Source organism: Salvelinus namaycush, chromosome 33 (genome assembly GCF_016432855.1).
Source record: "Salvelinus namaycush isolate Seneca chromosome 33, SaNama_1.0, whole genome shotgun sequence".
NCBI lineage: Eukaryota > Metazoa > Chordata > Actinopteri > Salmoniformes > Salmonidae > Salvelinus > Salvelinus namaycush.
This window is the reverse complement of record NC_052339.1, coordinates 22,258,064-22,279,117: the sequence shown is the minus strand read 5'-3', so window position 1 is coordinate 22,279,117 and position 21,054 is coordinate 22,258,064. Positions and strand designations below refer to the sequence as shown.

At 45.7% G+C, this 21,054-nt stretch overlaps 1 protein-coding gene across 1 annotated transcript in view; it reads left to right on the top strand.

Moving 5' to 3' along the window:
• The window catches only part of atp8a2 (ATPase phospholipid transporting 8A2), a 47,214-nt gene that overhangs the window by 18,969 nt on the left and 7,191 nt on the right, over positions 1–21,054 (top strand). Inside the window, exons 23-31 of the mRNA XM_038973366.1 lie at positions 11,300–11,472; positions 14,492–14,675; positions 14,911–15,021; positions 15,930–16,004; positions 16,419–16,541; positions 17,488–17,566; positions 17,657–17,718; positions 18,251–18,307; positions 18,865–18,972. Of these exons, the coding sequence (XP_038829294.1) occupies positions 11,300–11,472; positions 14,492–14,675; positions 14,911–15,021; positions 15,930–16,004; positions 16,419–16,541; positions 17,488–17,566; positions 17,657–17,718; positions 18,251–18,307; positions 18,865–18,972 (972 nt within the window). The remainder of the gene's footprint in view (positions 1–11,299; positions 11,473–14,491; positions 14,676–14,910; positions 15,022–15,929; positions 16,005–16,418; positions 16,542–17,487; positions 17,567–17,656; positions 17,719–18,250; positions 18,308–18,864; positions 18,973–21,054) is intronic.

Below are 21,054 nucleotides of genomic sequence, written 5' to 3'. Positions count from 1 at the left end.
TATTGGAAGATCACTGTAGCCTACTCCTTCTCATTTACCCAACTTAATTCTGTACTTTTAATAAAATTTTGCATTGATTAGAAATCTCCCACTTCACTTGCTTAGCTATTGGATGATGGGTAACATGGAGCCTCTGACTGAAGCTTGGCTATGATTGACCGACAACAACAACAAGCACGCCAGGCTGTGAAACTTGTAGACTGCTGGTGTCTTTTTTGTATGCTGTGCACTCAGAAAAACTCTCATAAAACATATTTTATTACAATGTTGAATCTAATGGTATATCCTTGTAGGCTATTATTTTATTTTTTTTAACTTTTTTAAACTAGGCAAGTCAGTTAAGAACAAATTCTTATTTACAATGACGGCCTAGGAACAGTGGGTTAACTGCCTTGTTCAGGGGCAGAACAACATATTTTTACCTTGTCAGCTCGGGGATTCAATCCAGCAACCTTTCGGTTACTGGCCCAACGCTTTAACGACTAGGCTATCTGCCGCCCCGCTATCTCACATAGATATTTTTATCTAAATGTAGACCAATCCTTTTCATTGTTAAAATATGCCTTTTTTATCTATACTTTTATGTATACTCTCCCAAGTGCACACTTCCCTGAGGGAGGGAGGGGCTAGGGAGACGTGCACATTTCCCTGAGAGAGGGAGGGGCTAGGGAGACGTGCATGTTTCCCTGAGAGAGGGAGGGGCTAGGGAGATGTGCACGCTTCCCTGAGATGGGGAGGGGCTAGGGAGACGTGCACGCTTCCCTGAGAGGGGGAGGGGCTAGGGACTAGGATGACAGTGCGACCATTCAGTAGCACTGTAATTAGTCAGATTGAGAGTCTATTCAATTAAAACCAGAACAACTAACTTAACATTCCTGTCACATGTTGGAGAAGTAGCCTGAATCCGTAACCAGTCTGCTTGCTCTTTCTCATCTCTCCAACTGTAAATATTTGTTGAGTTAGTATACTAATCCAGATGTACATTATTGTAGCTTAGGAATGTGTGTGTGTCAGGTTCAGAGAGCTGTGGAGAGAGAGGAGGTCACTACAGATGAAAACATACAGACACTAGTGAGAGGACCGGTTCAGAGAGCTGTGGAGAGAGAGGTCACTACAGATGAAAACATACAGACACTAGTGAGAGGACCGGTTCAGAGAGCTGTGGAGAGAGAGGAGGTCACTACAGATGAAAACATACAGACACTAGTGAGAGGACCGGTTCAGAGAGCTGTGGAGAGAGAGGAGGTCACTACAGATGAAAACATACAGACACTAGTGAGAGGACCGGTTCAGAGAGCTGTGGAGAGAGAGGAGGTCACTACAGATGAAAGCATACAGACACTAGTGAGAGGACCGGTTCAGAGAGCTGTGGAGAGAGAAGAGGTCACTACAGATGAAAGCATACAGACACTAGTGAGAGGACCGGTTCAGAGAGCTGTGGAGAGAGAAGAGGTCACTACAGATGAAAGCATATAGACACTAGTGAGAGGACCGGTTCAGAGAGCTGTGGAGAGAGAAGAGGTCACTACAGATGAAAGCATACAGACACTAGTGAGAGGACCGGTTCAGAGAGCTGTGGAGAGAGAAGAGGTCACTACAGATGAAAGCATATAGACACTAGTGAGAGGACCGGTTCAGAGAGCTGTGGAGAGAGAAGAGGTCACTACAGATGAAAGCATATAGACACTAGTGAGAGGACCGGTTCAGAGAGCTGTGGAGAGAGAGGAGGTCACTACAGATGAAAGCATATAGACACTAGTGAGAGGACCGGTTCAGAGAGCTGTGGAGGGAGAAGAGGTCACTACAGATGAAAGCATATAGACACTAGTGAGAGGACCGGTTCAGAGAGCTGTGGAGAGAGAGGAGGTCACTACAGATGAAAGCATATAGACACTAGTGAGAGGACCGGTTCAGAGAGCTGTGGAGGGAGAAGAGGTCACTACAGATGAAAGCATACAGACACTAGTGAGAGGACCGGTTCAGAGAGCTGTGGAGGGAGAAGAGGTCACTACAGATGAAAGCATATATACACTAGTGAGAGGACCGGTTCAGAGAGCTGTGGAGAGAGAGGAGGTCACTACAGATGAAAGCATATAGACACTAGTGAGAGGACCGGTTCAGAGAGCTGTGGAGGGAGAAGAGGTACACTACAGATGAAAGCATATAGACACTAGTGAGAGGACCGGTTCAGAGAGCTGTGGAGAGAGAAGAGGTCACTACAGATGAAAGCATACAGACACTAGTGAGAGGACAGCTACAGACAGCTGTGGAGAGAGGAGGTCACTACAGATGAAAGCGAGAGAGCAGGAGCATATCATTCATAGGAGAGACCTATTGTCCCATTGCAATATATCTCTTGTCCTTCTTGTTTTTCACTCCTTTTTCTCCTTCCCCTGCTTCCTTTCCTCTCTGTCTGTTTCTCTGTTGGTAGTCAGGCGGATGTCTCCCTCCCTCCCCTCCTTTCCATGTCTCCTTCACGCTGCTACCTATACATCTGTCAGCACCCTCTCTAAGCACAGGTGTGTGTGTGTGTGTGATCAAGACAGGGAATCTGTTTATTATGTTTTGTGTGAGATGTAAAAGTGGGAGAGGGAGGTAAAGAGAAAAAATGAGAGGGGGAGAAGTAGAGAAATAGGGAGAGGCATAGAGGGAGGTGGAGAGAGGGAGAAGTAGAGAAATAGGGAGAGGCATAGAGGGAGGTGGAGAGAGGGAGAAGTAGAGAAATAGGGAGAGGCATAGAGGGAGGTGGAGAGAGGGAGAAGTAGAGAAATAGGGAGAGTCATAGAGGAAGCCATCTGATGTTGATGATTGAGGAGGGTAATGGGATCTCCTTTTGTCGCTCCCTCTCGTCAAAACAAACCCTCTGAGCAATGCCTCCTGGGTAAACATGGCAGCTTGTGACAGTGACGCTGTGACACGCTCCATCTGTCACCTTCATATCAAACTCACACACAGTCAGACTCAGTCTTTGCAGTAGGTGGTGGCTTGTACAGACCAGGCTAATAGTCTTACATTAGTCATACATTTCATCTATCTTACCCACAACCCCCCTCTGTCCTGTCACACCGCCCGCATTACACGTCTAACACAAACATCCTCACTGTGCTGCTCATTAATCAACACACACACACACACACACCTCTCCTTAATTAAGACACTATGTAGACACTTTTAATTTATGTTCACATTTTATGCCAACCTTCTGTGTGTATGTCTAGGTGTGTTGGTGTGTGTTTGTAGCTTTGTCTGTCAGGCAGACTGTGGAGGATGTGGGTGTTTGTACAGATGCTTGGCTGATAATTAAACTCTTTATTAAATCTCACTGGTGACAGAATCTGCATTTCAGATATGAGCGTGTCTGTCTCCTCCCCCACCCTCACCCTTCAGAGGTGTGTGTGTGTGTGTGTGTGTGTGTGTGTGTGTGTGTGTGTGTGTGTGTGTGTGTGTGTGTGTGTGTGTGTGTGTGTGTGTGTGTGTGTGTGTGTGTGTGTGTGTGTGTGTGTGTGTGTGTGTGTGTGTGTGTGTGTGTGTGTGTGTGGCGAGACGGTGACCTATGATATGTCACACCATCTGAACATTACTGCCCAGCTCTAAATATAAACCTGATAAGATTCAACACAAGAGCCTGAGAACATGGTTTACTGTGTGTGTGTGTGTGTTTCAGCTTAGATGCATATGAAAAATACAATGTTGTTTCGAACTGAAAATGCTACTGAGATCTGTCATCAGATGTTATTTGTCACATGCTTCATGAACAGGTGTAGACTAACAGGGAAATGCTTACATACAGGTCCTTGCCAACAATGCAGAGAGATTAATAATACAAGTTATAATTAATACACAATGAGTAATGATAACTTGTCTATATACACGTTTTACCAGTACAGAGTGGATGTGCAGGGGTACGAGGTCATTGAGGTAGATATGTACATATAACTAGGAATAAAGTGACAGTAGCAGCAGAATCTGTGATGAGTGAAAGTTGGTACAAAAAGGGTCAATGCAGATAGTCCGGGTAGCTATTTAGTTAACTATTTTATTATGTTGCAGTCTTATGGCTCGGGGGTAGAAGCTGTTCAAGGTCCTGTTGGTTCCAGACTTGGAGGATCGGTACCGCTTGCCGTGAGGGTAGCATAGAGAACAGTCTATGACTTGTAACATGTACATGTAGGTAGAGTTATTAAAGTGACTATGCATAGATAATAACAGAGAGTAGCAGCAGTGTTCCGGGGGGGAGGCAATGCAAGTTGTCCTGGTAGCCATTTGATTAGATGTTCAGGAGTCTTATGGCTTGGGGGTAGAAGCTATTTAGGAGCCTCTTGGACCTAGACTTGGCGCTCCGATACCGCTTGCCATGCGGTAGCAGAGAGAACAGTCTATGACTAGGGTGGCTGGAGTCTTTGACCATTTTTAGGGCCTTCCTCTGACTGCCTGGTATAGAGGTCCTGGATATCAGGGAGGTCGGTCCCAGTAATGTACTGGGCCGTACGCACTACCCTCTGTAGTGCCGTGCAGTCGAATGCCAAACAGTTGCCATACCAAGCGGCGATGCAGCCAGTCAAGATGCTCCTAATGGTGGAACTATAGAACTTTTTGATGGTCTAAGGGGCCATGCCAAATCTTTTCAGCCTCCTGAGGGGGAAGAGGCGTTGTCATGCCATCTTCATGACTCTGTTGGTATGTGTGGACCATGATACATCCTTAGTGATGTGGACGCTGAGGAACTTGAAGCTCTCGACCTGCTCCACTACAGCCCCCTCAACGTGAATAGGGCCGTGCTCGGCCCTCCTTTTCCTGTAGTCCACGATCAGCTCCTTTGTCTTGCTGACGTTGAGAGAGAGAGAGGGTGTTGTCCTGGCAACACACTGCCAGGTCTCTGACCTCCTCCCTATAGGCTGTCTCATCGTCGTCGGTGATCAGGCCTACTAAGGTCGTGTGGTCGGCAAACTTAATGATGGTGTTGAAGTTGTAAGCGGCTATGCAGTCGTGGGTGAACAGGGATTACAGGAGGGGACCCCTGAGGTGCCCCCTTGTTGAAGGTCAGCGTAGCGGATGTATTGTTGCCTACCCTCACCACCTGCGGATGGCCCATCAGGAAGTCCAGGAACCAGTTACAGGAGGTGTTGAGGCCCAGGGTCCTTAGCTTAGTGATGAGCTTTGAGGGTACTGTGGTGTAGTCAATGAACAGCATTCTCACATAGGTGTTCCTCTTGTCCAGGTGGGAAAGGGCAGTGTGGAATGCAATAGACGTTGCCTCATCTGTGGATCTGTTGGGGTGGTATGCGAATTGGAGTGGGTCCAGGGTGTCTGGGATGATGTTGATGTGAGCTATGACCAGCCTTTTACAGCATTTCATGGCTACAAATGTGAGTGCTACGGTGCGATAGTCATTCAGACAGGTTACCTTAGTGTTATTGGGACTATGGTGTCATTCAGTGACATGGAACAATGTACAGTCCTTGATTGCACCAGTCTTCTTCAAAAACAGGCAGCATTTGTGAGAAAGAGGACTAGATGCAGTAATTTTACAGCCTGCAGTGTCTCTTATCTGTAGATGTACAGAACAAATGTGAAATGGTTAGTTTTACATTAAGAAAATATGTGGTGTAATAAGTTACATAAACCAATGATGTGTGACGATTTGCAAACTGTTTGATAATGATTTTATAATCAGTTAACAAGTGTTGATTTCAGTTCTGTTAGACCATCCTAGCACAGACTAGCTATCTGCTGTGACAAGTAGCAGTGGGTTATTAACACCGACGTGTTAGGCCATTACACTCTTTGCTGCCAGTTGGACTCATTGAGGTGTTTGTGTGTGTGTGTGTGTGAAAGAGAATCACAGTGTTGGTTATTACTTTGGGAGTGTAATCGTGATGATGTAGGTAGTCTGTCATATCTCATGATATTGTGACATTCATCATAATATTGTGGCAGCCCCTCTACACCAAACTACCTATAATAACAAAATGACAGACAGCCCCTCTACACCACACTACCTTATAATAACAAAATGACAGACAGCCCCTCTACACCAAACTACCTTATAATAACAAAATGACAGACAGCCCCTCTACACCACACTACCTTATAATAACAAAATGACAGACAGCCCCTCTACACCACACTACCTTATAATAACAAAATGACAGACAGCCCCTCTACACCACACTACCTTATAATAACAAAATGACAGACAGCCCCTCTACACCACACTACCTTATAATAACAAAATGACAGACAGCCCCTCTACACCACACTACCTTATAATAACAAAATGACAGACAGCCCCTCTACACCAAACTACCTTATAATAACAAAATGACAGACAGCCCCTCTACACCAAACTACCTTATAATAACAAAATGACAGACAGCCCCTCTACACCAAACTACCTTATAATAACAAAATGACAGACAGCCCCTCTACACCACACTACCTTATAATAACAAAATGACAGACAGCCCCTCTACACCAAACTACCCTATAATAACAAAATGACAGACAGCCCCTCTACACCACACTACCTTATAATAACAAAATGACAGACAGCCCCTCTACACCACACTACCTTATAATAACAAAATGACAGACAGCCCCTCTACACCACACTACCTTATAATAACAAAATGACAGACAGCCCCTCTACACCACACTACCTTATAATAACAAAATGACAGACAGCCCCTCTACACCACACTACCTTATAATAACACAATGACAGACAGCCCCTCTACACCAAACTACCTTATAATAACAAAATGACAGACAGCCCCTCTACACCACACTACCTTATAATAACAAAATGACAGACAGCCCCTCTACACCAAACTACCTCATAATAACAGAATGACAGACAGCCCCTCTACACCAAACTACCTTATAATAACACAATGACAGACAGCCCCTCTACACCAAACTACCTTATAATAACAAAATGACAGACAGCCCCTCTACACCACACTACCTTATAATAACAAAATGACAGACAGCCCCTCTACACCAAACTACCTCATAATAACAGAATGACAGACAGCCCCTCTACACCAAACTACCTTATAATAACAAAATGACAGACAGCCCCTCTACACCAAACTACCTTATAATAACAAAATGACAGACAGCCCCTCTATACCACACTACCTTATAATAACAAAATGACAGACAGCCCCTCTACACCACACTACCTTATAATAACAGAATGACAGACAGCCCCTCTACACCAAACTACCTTATAATAACAAAATGACAGACAGCCCCTCTACACCACACTACCTTATAATAACAAAATGACAGACAGCCCCTCTACACCAAACTACCTTATAATAACAAAATGACAGACAGACCCTCTACACCACACTACCTTATAATAACAAAATGACAGACAGACCCTCTACACCACACTACCTTATAATAACAAAATGACAGACAGACCCTCTACACCACACTACCTTATAATAACAAAATGACAGACAGCCCCTCTACACCACACTACCTTATAATAACAAAATGACAGACAGCCCCTCTACACCACACTACCTTATAATAACAAAATGACAGACAGCCCCTCTACACCACACTACCTTATAATAACAAAATGACAGACAGCCCCTCTACACCACACTACCTTATAATAACACAATGACAGACAGCCCCTCTACACCAAACTACCTTATAATAACAAAATGACAGACAGCCCCTCTACACCACACTACCTTATAATAACAAAATGACAGACAGCCCCTCTACACCAAACTACCTTATAATAACACAATGACAGACAGCCCCTCTACACCAAACTACCTTATAATAACAAAATGACAGACAGCCCCTCTACACCAAACTACCTTATAATAACAAAATGACAGACAGCCCCTCTACACCACACTACCTTATAATAACAAAATGACAGACAGCCCCTCTACACCACACTACCTTATAATAACAAAATGACAGACAGCCCCTCTACACCACACTACCTTATAATAACAAAATGACAGACAGCCCCTCTACACCACACTACCTTATAATAACAAAATGACAGACAGCCCCTCTACACCAAACTACCTTATAATAACAAAATGACAGACAGCCCCTCTACACCACACTACCTTATAATAACAAAATGACAGACAGCCCCTCTACACCACACTACCTTATAATAACAAAATGACAGACAGCCCCTCTACACCAAACTACCTTATAATAACAAAATGACAGACAGCCCCTCTACACCACACTACCTTATAATAACAAAATGACAGACAGCCCCTCTACACCACACTACCTTATAATAACACAATGACAGACAGCCCCTCTACACCACACTACCTTATAATAACAAAATGACAGACAGCCCCTCTACACCACACTACCTTATAATAACAAAATAACAGACAGCCCCTCTACACCACACTACCTTATAATAACAAAATGACAGACAGCCAATCTACACCAAATTAAAAACTTCTTAAGGATCGGTGTCCCGTAAGCGGGACAACCTCCGGTGAAACTGGAGGGCGCGTAATTCAAATAAATTCTAATAGTTATTATGGATTTTAAACATTTTAGGTACATATAAGTGTCCTATATCGGCTGAAAGCTTAAATTCTTGTTAATCTAACTGAACTGTCCGATTTACAGTAGCTATTACAGCGAAAACATGCCATGCAATTGTTTGAGGACGGCACCCCACATCATATTTTTCCACCAGCACAGGTTTCATACATTCACATATATAAAGATGAAATATTCACTTTTTGAGAATCTTCCTCTGATTTGTCATCCAAAGCATCCCAGCTATAACATGTAGTGTCGTTTTGTTATTTAAAATCCTTTTTTATATCCCAAAAAGTCTGTTTAGTTGGTGCCATCGACTTGAGTAATCCACTCGTTCAACTTGCAGAGAAAGGAATCTGAAAATCTACCCCTAAACTTTGTTTCAACAAGTCAAAATACGTTTCTATTTACTCCTCAGACACCCTAAAATGTAATCAAACTATAATATTTATTTCGGAAAGAAGTATGTTCAATAGGAAACCGATTTTAGCAGGTGCGCAACTTCTCATGGCGCGCAGAAACAAAGATTTCCAAGACTGTCCTCTTACAAAAACTGTTATTTCTTATTCGTTTTTGAAGTTACAAGCCTGAAACCTTGAACATAGACTGCTGACACCCTGTGGAAGCCATAGGAATTTTACAATATGACCATTCTCTTGCATTTCTAAGAGGATGGTCTCTCTCAAAAATAAAAATAATAATTCCGGTTGTTTTTTTCTTTGGATTTTCTCCTACCATATCTATTGTGTTATATTCTCCTACATTATTTTAACATTTCTACAAACTTCAAAGTGTTTTCTTTCCAATGGTACCAATTATATGCATATACAATTGGCTACAGGCAGTTTACTTTGGGCATGTCATTCAGGCGGAAATGGAGAAAAAAGGGGCCTAGCCCTAAGAAGTTTTAATAACATAATTACAGACAGCCCCTCTACACAAAACTACCTCATAATAACAGAATGACAGACAGCCCCTCTACACAAAACTACCTCATAATAACAGAATGACAGACAGCCCCTCTACACCAAACTACCTCATAATAACAGAATGACAGACAGCCCCTCTACACCAAACTACCTCATAATAACAGAATGACAGACAGCCCCTCTACACCAAACTACCTCATAATAACAGAATGACAGACAGCCCCTCTACACCAAACTACCTCATAATAACAGAATGACAGACAGCCCCTCTAAATCAAGTGTGTTTGAGGCGACGTAATCCTGACAACCGGCACGAGGTTCTTCCTTTTTGAATTGAGGTGCTTACCTAAAAAAGTGTTAGTTCATTTATTTTCTTAATTGCTTTGAGAAAATTAAATGTTTGTTTAGTCCTCCCAGAATGAGGATATTACGCTAGGGTAGATGGATGGGGATTGTGACTGTATCTGACAGTGCCCCTTGACACATACACGCACACGCACGCCAGCTCAAACCGTCACACACACGCAAAGACTTTGATTTGCAGAACTCTGACAACCTGTAATCTTCTTTAATCCTTTCATTCTGTTTGTGTTTTCTCTCTCTGTTTGGGAGAAGGTAAATGCAAACAGGAATTCTGGGATAGAAGAAAAACACACAGCCCAAGGCTGAGAAAACAAGAGGGGATTTTTCAAGAGAGAGGAGGGACAGCCCGCTGTTGTATCAGTTTCGGAGGGAATGCGGTGTGTGTGTGTGCGCGTACATTTTGTAAGGTCAGCGGGGGAAAATAATGTGTGTATGAGGGAAATAAAGGGAGTGTGTGTGATTACTGTGTAGTTTCCCCCACACACTAGTCAGTTGACAGAAGGAGGGTCATCTCAATCAGTCCAGGTCACAGGGATGAGCTGGGGTCATTGGACTGGAAATAACCTAGTCTTCACTGTGGGTTCGTACCCATGAAGTGTATTCATGTTTGTGCCTGGGACTGTAGTTTGTCTACAATACAGTGATCTCCAAAAGTATTGGGACAGTAAAACTATTGTTTATGTTTTGTTTCTGTGCTCCAGCACTTTGGATTTGAAATGATACAATTTGTCCCAATACTTTCGGTCCCCTAAAATGGGGGGACTATGTACAAAAAGTGCTGTAATTTCTAAACGGTTCACCCGATATGGATGGAAATGGCCCTCAAGCTGACAGTCTGCACTTTAACCTCATAGTCATTGTATCATTTCAAATCCGAAGTACTGGAGTACAGAGCCAAAAAAACAACAAATGTGTCACTGTCCCAATACATTCAGAGCCCATTGTACATCTATCTGTATATATATTGAACATTGTGAAAGTGCGTTTCTATTTATAGTTTAAATGTGGATATAAGCATATCCTTTAAATGTGTGTTTGCATGTGGATTAAGTCTTGTATTCCACGTGTGTGTGTGTGTATTCTCCTGTGTGGGCTGTGTGGTGTGTTGCGTGCCTGCCTGTCCACATGGTTCTCATTAGAGTCTATGGGATGTTTGTTTTCTCTATCAGTCCCTGTTCCACCATTATAAACCTGCCCTAAACTACTGCCCCATAAACGGCCTGTACACTCTGCTCCGACTGGTCCAACAAACACGAGTACCTCACGCACATACTGTGTGTGTTTTATGCGTGTGTGTGTGTTTCCAGTGTATACCTTCACATCTTTCTTTCTGCTTCAAACCTGTAGGTGTGTGTGTGTGTGTGTGTGTGTGTGTGTGTGTGTGTATGTATACATATATACACACACACACAGTCTGTTTCACCCCCTCTTTCTCTTGCCCTCACCAGGCTACACGTGCCACCCTGACAGCTCACTGTACGTCTCTGGGTGACTCTCTGGGGAAGGAGAATGAGTTGGCTCTGATCATCGATGGACAGACCCTGAAATACGCCCTGTCCTTCGAGCTCCGCCAAGCCTTCCTAGACCTCGCCCTGTCCTGCAAGGCCGTCATCTGCTGCCGGTAAGAAATGCACGCACACTCGCAAACACACATCCTGTTCTGCAACTGCTTCAGGTCAGACACACACACACACACACACACACACAGGGAGGATGCAGAGTATAGGACTGTGTGTTAGGGTGTGCTTGGTACTTGGTGTATGTGCTGCCTATAAAGGTTCTGGTTGTGAGTTAAAGGTTGCAGGTTGCCCAGGGTTACAGTAGTAAATAAATGTAGATGTTGCAGGTTGCCCAGGGTTACAGTAGTAAATAACTGTAGATGTTGCAGGTTGCCCAGGGTTACAGTAGTAAATAACTGTAGATGTTGCAGGTTGCCCAGGGTTACTGTAGTAAATAACTGTAGATGTTAAAGGTTGCAGGTTGCCCAGGGTTACAGTAGTAAATAACTGTAGATGTTGCAGGTTGCCCAGGGTTACTGTAGTAAATAACTGTAGATGTTAAAGGTTGCAGGTTGCCCAGGGTTACAGTAGTAAATAACTGTAGATGATAAAAGCTTGGCATGTAGCTCAGAGGGTTAGGGTTAAAGGTTGCAGGTTGCCCAGGGTTACAGTAGTAAATAACTGTAGATGATAAAAGCTTGGCATGTAGCTCAGAGGGTTAGGGTTAAAGGTTGCAGGTTGCCCAGGGTTACAGTAGTAAATAACTGTAGATGATAAAAGCTTGGCATGTAGCTCAGAGGGTTAGGGTTAAAGGTTGCAGGTTGCCCAGGGTTACAGTAGTAAATAACTGTAGATGATAAAAGCTTGGCATGTAGCTCAGAGGGTTAGGGTTAAAGGTTGCAGGTTGCCCAGGGTTACAGTAGTAAATAACTGTAGATGATAAAAGCTTGGCATGTAGCTCAGAGGGGTTAATGTAATACACCGCACCGCATGAAAATGTCAAAGTCATGGCTCACTTACCGCTATTAACACACACACACACACACACACACACACACACACACACACACACACACACACACACACACACACACACACACACACACACACACACACACACACACACACACACACACACACACACACGTAATTGACTCTCTGTAGCATAAAAGCCATATCCGGACTTAGGTCTCCAAGGCCTTACAAATTCCTCCAGCCCCCCCCCCCCCCCTGTTCTAGACCCCTCTCTATCTTCCGCCTGATCCCCCCCGGCCCACTCATAGCAGAGGTGACTGTGATCCTCTCCTCCTGGTGTGTGTGTTGTTTGTAAGGGGTGGTGGGTTCAGGCAGGGCTCTATGCTTGGGTTCCTGACTTCACACTCTGTTTGTTTAAACAACCACTTTAAACTCCTCATTTACTCTTCAACTCCACCATGAAGACCATTTAGCCTCTTTCATCTACCCTGAGGTGCCCTGAGCCACCATTCTCAAACGCTTTTTTGTGTGTGGGGGGGGGGGGGGGGGGGGCTTTGAGGGATTTTTTTTGTTGAGTCACTATTTTTACTAGTGTCCTATACGCTCCTTCTGTCTCTCACGCAGACAGACACGCAGACAGACACGCACCTCAGAGAGCAGAGGCTCATCTCGTCTCTCAACATCAGCTTCTCCAGCCAATTCTCTCGCTGATGGTTTCCCCTTGGAAAGTGTGTGTGTGAGAGAATACTAAGCGGACCACCCAGCTCTGTGGTTTCAGCTTGACCGGGCCACGGTTCTGCTCAGAACACACAGACCATCTTTATGACCCGTGGGCATCCCGCTGGCCTGCAGCAGGTGTGTGTGTGTCAGAGCGATACATAGAAAGGCTATATAGAGTTTTTCTCCGTACCCAGCCTGGCCTGCTTCCTCTTGCCCAAGAAAGAGTGGTCCCTGTTGGGTCTTGAAATCACTGTGTGTCCTGGTCTGACTACAGGCCTACAAAACTGACATGCAGAGAGTAACAGGAGCCATGTTTTCAAAAGGCATACTATCTATTACACACACACACACACACACACAATGTCTGTGAATTCACCCTAGACACTGTCCCCTGGGCTCCTCATCTCATTGTCTGTGTAGACAGAGCCGGTTTAGGAGACAGACAGACAGAGAGGCTGAGGGTTACAGGTTAAGAGGGTGGAGTACCTCAGGGGTCTGGTCCCTCAACCAGCTATCACAATGACTGAATGGCTACACAAGTACATTAGTGGGAAGCAGTGCCCTAAACCACTGATACAGGAACAGATATATTTCCATCTATTTAATGGGTCAGGTTAGGATCTGGGGCAGTAAAATCTTATCCTAGGTCTGTGGTAAAGGCCAACTTTTACCTTGGGATTTGGCACTAAATAGAAGCCATTGTGGTTATATTTCCTGCTCCCTAATGTAAACCACTGAACAGAAACCTCATGTTTATGTGTGAAGTCTGTCTGTTTCTCTGCCAGCTGTCTTTAAATCTCCTTCTTTTGTTCTCTTTAACTCTTTTCCTCTCTTCCATTTCCAATCATTCTAATCTTTATGCGTTTTGTAATTTATGTTGTTGGTAATCTGATCTCACGCGCTCTCTCTGTCTGTGTGTCTCTCACTGACTGACTGTTCCCCACCTGGTTGAATAGTTGTTTCCAGTCTCCCAGACATCTTTTACTTTAGGTTGTTGTGTAACTGGTTTCTAACTGATCTGTCCCTCTCATTTCAAGGGTCTTTATTGACATGGGAAACACATGTTAACGTTGCCAAAGCAAGTGAAGTAGATAATATACAAAAGTGAAATAAACAATAAAAATGAACATACGTTCCAAAAGAATAAAGACATTACAAATGTCGTGTGTGTGTGTGTATATATATACAGTGTTGTAACGATGTGCAAATGGTTAAAGTACAAAAGGGAAAATAAATTAACATATGTTTGAATTTACAATGGTGTTTGTTCTTCACTGGTTGCCCTTTTTCTGTGGCAACAGGTCACATCTTGCTGCTGTGATGGCACACTGTGGTATTTCACCCAGTAGATATGGGAGTTTATCAAAATCGGATTGTTTTCGATTTCTTTGTGGATCTGTGTAATCTGAGGTAAATATGTGTCTCTAATATGGTCTCCCTCTCCAGGGTGTCTCCCCTCCAGAAGTCTGAGATAGTGGACATGGTGAAGAAGCATGTGAAGGCCATCACTCTGGCCATAGGAGACGGGGCCAACGACGTGGGCATGATCCAGACTGCCCATGTGGGGGTTGGCATCAGTGGCAACGAGGGCATGCAGGCCACCAACTCCTCTGACTACTCCATAGCACAGGTAACACACAAAGCAGATTCTAGCCCGCAGCTTGTTTGTGAGCTGCTAGCACTCCTGTGTTAATGGTTAGCATGTGTCCCTGTGGGGAGAATGGAGGAGGAGCCAGTTGAAGTATTATGTGAGAGCCAGAGGAATCTAGGAATCTGTCTATCTGTCTTTACCCCTCGGGTACTGCTTATCTCTGTCTCACCCTGTATCCATCTCTCTCTCCGCCTCCCCCTCTGACTGGTCCTAGTTTTCCTACCTAGAGAAGCTGTTGCTGGTCCATGGGGCGTGGAGTTATAACCGTGTCACTAAGTGTATCCTCTACTGTTTCTATAAGAATGTGGTGCTCTACATTATAGAGGTAAGACACACCCCTCCCTCATCCTCACCACGCCCACCCTCCCTTATATAGGTCAGGTCCTATGCATGCCACCCAGAGAGCCAATCAGGTTATGAAGACAATTAAAATATGATTTACATTAGTAGGAAGCTGGACTCATTTAGTAAGTGACTAACCCCCTTTTCTATTTTGATGTCATTCTCTCTCTCTCTCGCTCTCTCTCTCTCACAGACACATACATTAACAGAGACATTTTGCAGCTGTTTGTCGAAATGTTTGACAGTGATGGATGAGGTGCCCCTCTGGTGTCTGCTTTCTGTCACTCACACACACACACACACACACACGCGCGCGCGCGCGCACACACACACTTTACTGGATGTACACACACATAAACACACACTGTGTAGAATGGGTGAGAGACATTTTGGAAGGCCTGAGGGGTATCTGTCAGCTGTGCCCCCCTCTCTGTCTAACATTAAGGATGCCAGCAGGTGCAAACCATCATAAGACCCTCTACCTCGCTGTCCCTCTCACACTGGTGTGTGTGTGTATGTGTTTGTTTATCACACATTATTGGCTGCCTGCAGATTTCTATACGTGAAGGGTTATAGACGGTCTCTGTACACAAAGCAGAGTGTGTGTGCTCCAGGAATATCATCATACACACTCTGATCAGTCAGTCTCTCTGTATGGGTGGACACTCCTCCTCAACACCTGACCCAGAGTCAGATTCCAGTGTTTTACTCTTTGTAGATAACTTTAGCATTGGGTAGTGGAGCCTGATCCTAGATCTGTCATCTATGCACAAGGGCCACTTCACCATGAAACAAATCAATGTGTTGGTTCTCCTCTATCTGGGCCTATAAAGCCGTTCTTTCCATCCTCCCTTGTTTACTCATCCTATGTCATCACTCTCTTTTGTCCAGCTGTGGTTTGCCTTTGTGAACGGCTTCTCTGGACAGATCCTGTTTGAACGCTGGTGTATAGGCCTCTACAACGTGGTGAGTGTCCACTTTATTCATACTGTCCATTTCTCTGGATCTCTGTCCTTTACTCTCCCTCGTACTCCATATTTTTCTCTCTCCTTCACCCTTTCCCCCTCTCTCTCTCCCTCCCTCCCTCCATCCCTCCCTCTCCTTCCATGTCTCCACTCTGTGTGAGCTGTGTTCTGTTATCTGTGGTCAATCTGCATGCCATAGCAGAGTGTCTGTTCTCCTGTCTCTCTGCTGCTACGTCTCAGTGATAATGTATCCAGCCCTCAGGCTCGCCATGTTTGGTGGAATTCCTGTTGATTGTGTTGTGTGTTTTCTCAGTCACACAATCAACACAACAGTCACTGTCTGAATCTCTGAAAGGCAGTCGTGTTTGTTTGGGTGTTTTGACTTTGTTATTGTGTGTGTGTGTGTGTGTGTCAGATCTTCACAGCGCTGCCTCCCTTCACTCTGGGGATCTTTGACCGGCCATGCAGTCAGCAGAACATGCTACGCTTCCCCCAGCTATACAGGATTACCCAGAATGCCGAGGGCTTCAACACCAAGGTACACACACACACACACAATTACATTGAAATACTGTACAATTATTCATGGACAAACATATGGAACCATTTTGAACACTATGAATGAAAAAATACATAAATGATTAGCGTATTATTAGACATAACTTGTAGACCTATATGCACATGTGTGGCGTCATCTGAAATGAAGCTATGATTGTCATGCTCTGTGTTTGATGGGTCATGGTGGGGCTTGTCTCCGATGGATTTGAGATGCCTGGTGTTTGTTTGGAACCCCAGCGGGTAAACAAGGTGGCAGGGAGTCCGGGCCGTCTCCATGGCAATGCTAATGAGATTCAGAGGGCCAGAATAAGGAAGTCATTCAGTTAGTGAGTGGAAGGTGTGTGTAATGTGTGTGCGCAGAAGCAGGGCAGTTGGTTGGTAGCGATGGTGAATACACAGTGGTAGTTGTATTACTGTGAGGGAAACACTGTTTTTGTATGTGGCCTCTGTGTGTTTTGGCATTGGTTTGTACTTACTACTACTGCCCTCTCTCGCTCTCTCCATCCTCTCGCTCTGTCGCTCTGTGTGTGTCTGTCTCTCTCTGTGTGTGTCTCTGTCTCTGTGTGTCTGTCTCTGTGTGTGTCTCTCTGTCTCTGTGTGTGTCTCTGTCTCTCTGTGTGTATCTCTGTCTCTCTGTGTGTATCTCTGTCTCTCTGTGTGTATCTCTGTCTCTCTGTGTGTGTCTCTGTCTCTCTGTGTGTGTCTCTGTCTCTCTGTGTGTGTCTCTGTCTCTCTGTGTGTGTCTCTGTCTCTCTGTGTGTGTGTCTCTGTCTCTCTCTGTGTGTCTCTCTCTCTCTGTGTGTGTCTCTCTGTCTCTCTCTGTGTGTGTCTCTCTGTCTCTCTCTGTGTGTGTCTCTCTGTCTCTCTCTGTGTGTGTCTCTCTGTCTCTCTCTGTGTGTCTCTCTGTCTCTCTCTCTCTCTCTCAGGTGTTTTGGGGTCACTGTATAAATGCTCTGATCCATTCCATTATTCTCTTCTGGTTTCCACTCAAAGTTCTAGAACATGGTAAGTAGTGGTGCCTACACCCCCCTGCTAGTCACACGCTCTTATCTTAATATCTTGTGCTAAATATTTCTGTGTGTGTGTTCTCCCCAGACAGTCCTTTCAACAACGGTCATGGAACTGACTACCTGTTTGTGGGGAACATGGTCTACACGGTAAGCAGATGAACTGCACCGTGTCTCGTTTATGTTGGCGCTGACACTCTGAACATTAACATGGACCCACTAATGTAATGCCCAGTCTGATAAAATGTGTGTGTCAATTAGACTTTTTGGATCCTGCTATAGAGATGCTAGACTCTGGCCATTTTAAATCAGTAATGAAGTGCTCATGGGACTGCAGTTAGTCTCCCTCAGCAATCGCTCTACTCATCTACCTTATTCCCTCTCTCTCTCCATCACTCTGTTCCTTACATTTAGCACGGTGTGTGTGTCTGTTGCTTATTTGTTTGTGTTTAGATGGCTGAGAGCAGCAGGTACACTGAGGGTTTTAACAGGAATTGTTAAGTTTACAGTATATCATTATGGATGTTTATTATCTCTGGTGTTGTTTGTGAACTAACCCTCCTTCACGCTCTCTTTCTCGCTCTCTTTCTCGCTCTCTTTCTCTCTCGCTCTCGCTCTCTCTCGCTCTCTCTCGCTCTCTCTCGCTCTCTCTCGCTCTCTCTCGCTCTCTCTCGCTCTCCAGTATGTGGTAGTAACAGTGTGTTTAAAAGCTGGTATGGAAACCACTGCCTGGACCAGGGTAAGAGTCTGTTTCCCCTCTAATACACACTCCCACTTCACTAGCCCTATAGACTGCTTCTATGTACCCTGTTGACATATAGTACCACATGACTGGTAGCCTACAGGTTGACAGCTGACACTGTTGTGTACAGGTATAGGGGTAGGTGACAGTGTGGGGTATGCTAGTGTATAGAGATCAGCCCCCTACACACACACACACACACACATACTCTCCTTGCCATGTGTTACAGCCATCTCAGGGCATTCCCACTCCAGGGACGGGGGTGAGGGGGGCGTTGACACCCCCCGTCCGTTCAGCTGTCCACACAACACCCCCCCGGTAATGAAGCAGGGTCCCATAGGTATTCACACAGTGTCCCCTTACAGAGAGGGAGAGAGAGGGGGAAGGAGGGATAGACAAAGGAAAAGAGAGAGGGAGGGAAAGGGAAAGAGGGGGACTCTCAGGGACAAGGTTGTCTATATTCAGTGTTTGTACATTAACTATGTGACCTCGCTCTATATTTCTCACCCCTTTTCCTTCCTCTTCCAACTCCCACCCCCTCTCCTTCCCTGTAGTTCTCCCACTTGGCAGTGTGGGGCAGTATGATTCTCTGGATGCTGTTCTTCACTGTCTACTCAGCTTTCTGGCCGTCCATCCCCATCGCTCCTGACATGCAGGGCCAGGCAAGTCTCCTCCTCTGATTCTTCTCATGGCTCAAGCTGTCTCTTCTGTTACTACTTACGACTGTAGTGAAGGAAGCCGTGTCTACAGAGTCCTGTTGGTTAGAAAAGCTGAGGTGCGCTGCAGAGGTGTGCGGTCAGCCCCAAAAAACCCAGCCTCAAACCAGGCTGTAAATATGTCCTAATAGGCCAGAAACCATGGCAGTTCTGTGGATGTGTTCTATATGGACTTAATGCTTTCCACCCCCCCCCATACATGTGTCAGTCATTCTGATGGTGGGGGGGTAATAACCCCCCCACACACACACACACGGCGCCTGGGCGGCTGGCCTTCTGGGTGTTCCATGTCAGCACTGCTGGAGCCCCTGGGAGATTTATGCCCTTCCAGCCCACTCTGCAGGCCCTCTGCACCTGCTGCGCGGTCACCCGAGCCCCAGGCTTTTACGGCCTGCTCTGGAGGTGTTGACTATAGTGTGCCGAGCTGGGCAGGGCTGGAGGAGGATGGGTGTGTGTATATGGGGGACCCCCTGATTGAGGGTCCCATGTTGGGTTTTTTAGGGGGCTAGGTACAGGGTGCAGTGGTACCCCAATGTGAAGGGAGACTGGGGGAGGGGGGGGAGGGAGTCTCCGTCTCTTTCAGACCATTAATTCAATTTGTGTCAGAAATGAGGAATGTGAATAAACCCTGCAGCTGCTCCGTCCAACTGGGGAACTGGGGGAGACACTCACCCCTCCTCGCTCCCCGTCTCCAATCCCTCCATCAGCCCGCTCAGGAAACCCCATCACCTCCTTTCTCCTCCTCACTTCCCCCTGCTCTCTCACCCTTTCTCGTTCCCTGTATCTCTACATTCATCTGCCCATAGGGGATGAATACTGGGCTATTCATTGAGTGCTTTGTGTTTACGCTTTAAATAATTGTGTTTGAGTTATGTTTGTGTGTGTGTTCGTGTGTGGCTGTTTGATTGAGACCGTATTTGTGCGTGTGGGGTTTTTGACAAAGAATGTGTGTGTTTTTGGTGTGGTGTGTTTGTGGAGGTGTTTGTCTGAGACCGACAGTCTACCCTGTTGTCTGTGGGTGTTTGTCAAACTGTGTGTGTAGTCTGAGCTTCTCTGGGTGTGTTTCCAGCTGTCATTGGGACTGGCTCATAATGGTTTTCCGATTCAGTCCGGAGAATCCCCTTGGGAATGTCAGCTGTGTCCGGCCCAAATTATCTACCTCTGACCATCTCTGAACTACAGCCTCATAACAGGGACTAAGGGAACACTCTAATCTTACTATGAATGTAGCTAGCTAGCCAGTACAGCGTAGACTACAGCACAGTCAATGTCCACTTGTATGAATGTAGCTAGTATAGTAGAGAGATGGGCTTTGTTACCAGAAATATGTCAGGGCATATTCAGCAAACTGCTACTGGCATTTGGCGGAATTGGCTACCATGTAGAAAGACAAAGAGAGAGTTTGAAAAGAGGGGGACAGCAGGCAGGGAGAGAGAGACTTCAGAGACGGAGAGACCGTAGTTTAGAGAGGGACGGAGAGACCGTAGTTTAGAGAGGGACGGAGAGACGGTAGTTTAGAGAGGGACGGAGAGACGGTAGTTTAGAGAGGGACGGAGAGACGGTAGTTTAGAGAGGGACGGAGAGACGGTAGTTTAGAGAGGGACGGAGAGACGGTAGTTTAGAGAGGGACGGAGAGACGGTAGTTTAGAGAGGGACGGAGAGACGGTAGTTTAGAGAGGGACGGAGAGACGGTAGTTTAGAGAGGGACGGAGAGACGGTAGTTTAGAGAGGGACGGAGAGACGGTAGTTTAGAGAGGGACGGAGAGACGGTAGTTTAGAGAGGGACGGAGAGACGGTAGTTTAGAGGGGGACGGAGGGAGACGGTGGTTTAGAGGGGGACGGAGGGAGACGGTGGTTTAGAGGGGGACGGAGGGAGACGGGGGACGGAGGGAGACGGGGGTTTAGAGGGGGACGGAGGGAGACGGGGGTTTAGAGGGGGACGGAGGGAGACGGGGGTTTAGAGGGAGACGGGGGTTTAGAGGGGGACGGTGGTTTGGAGGGAGACGGGGGTTTAGAGGGAGACGGGGG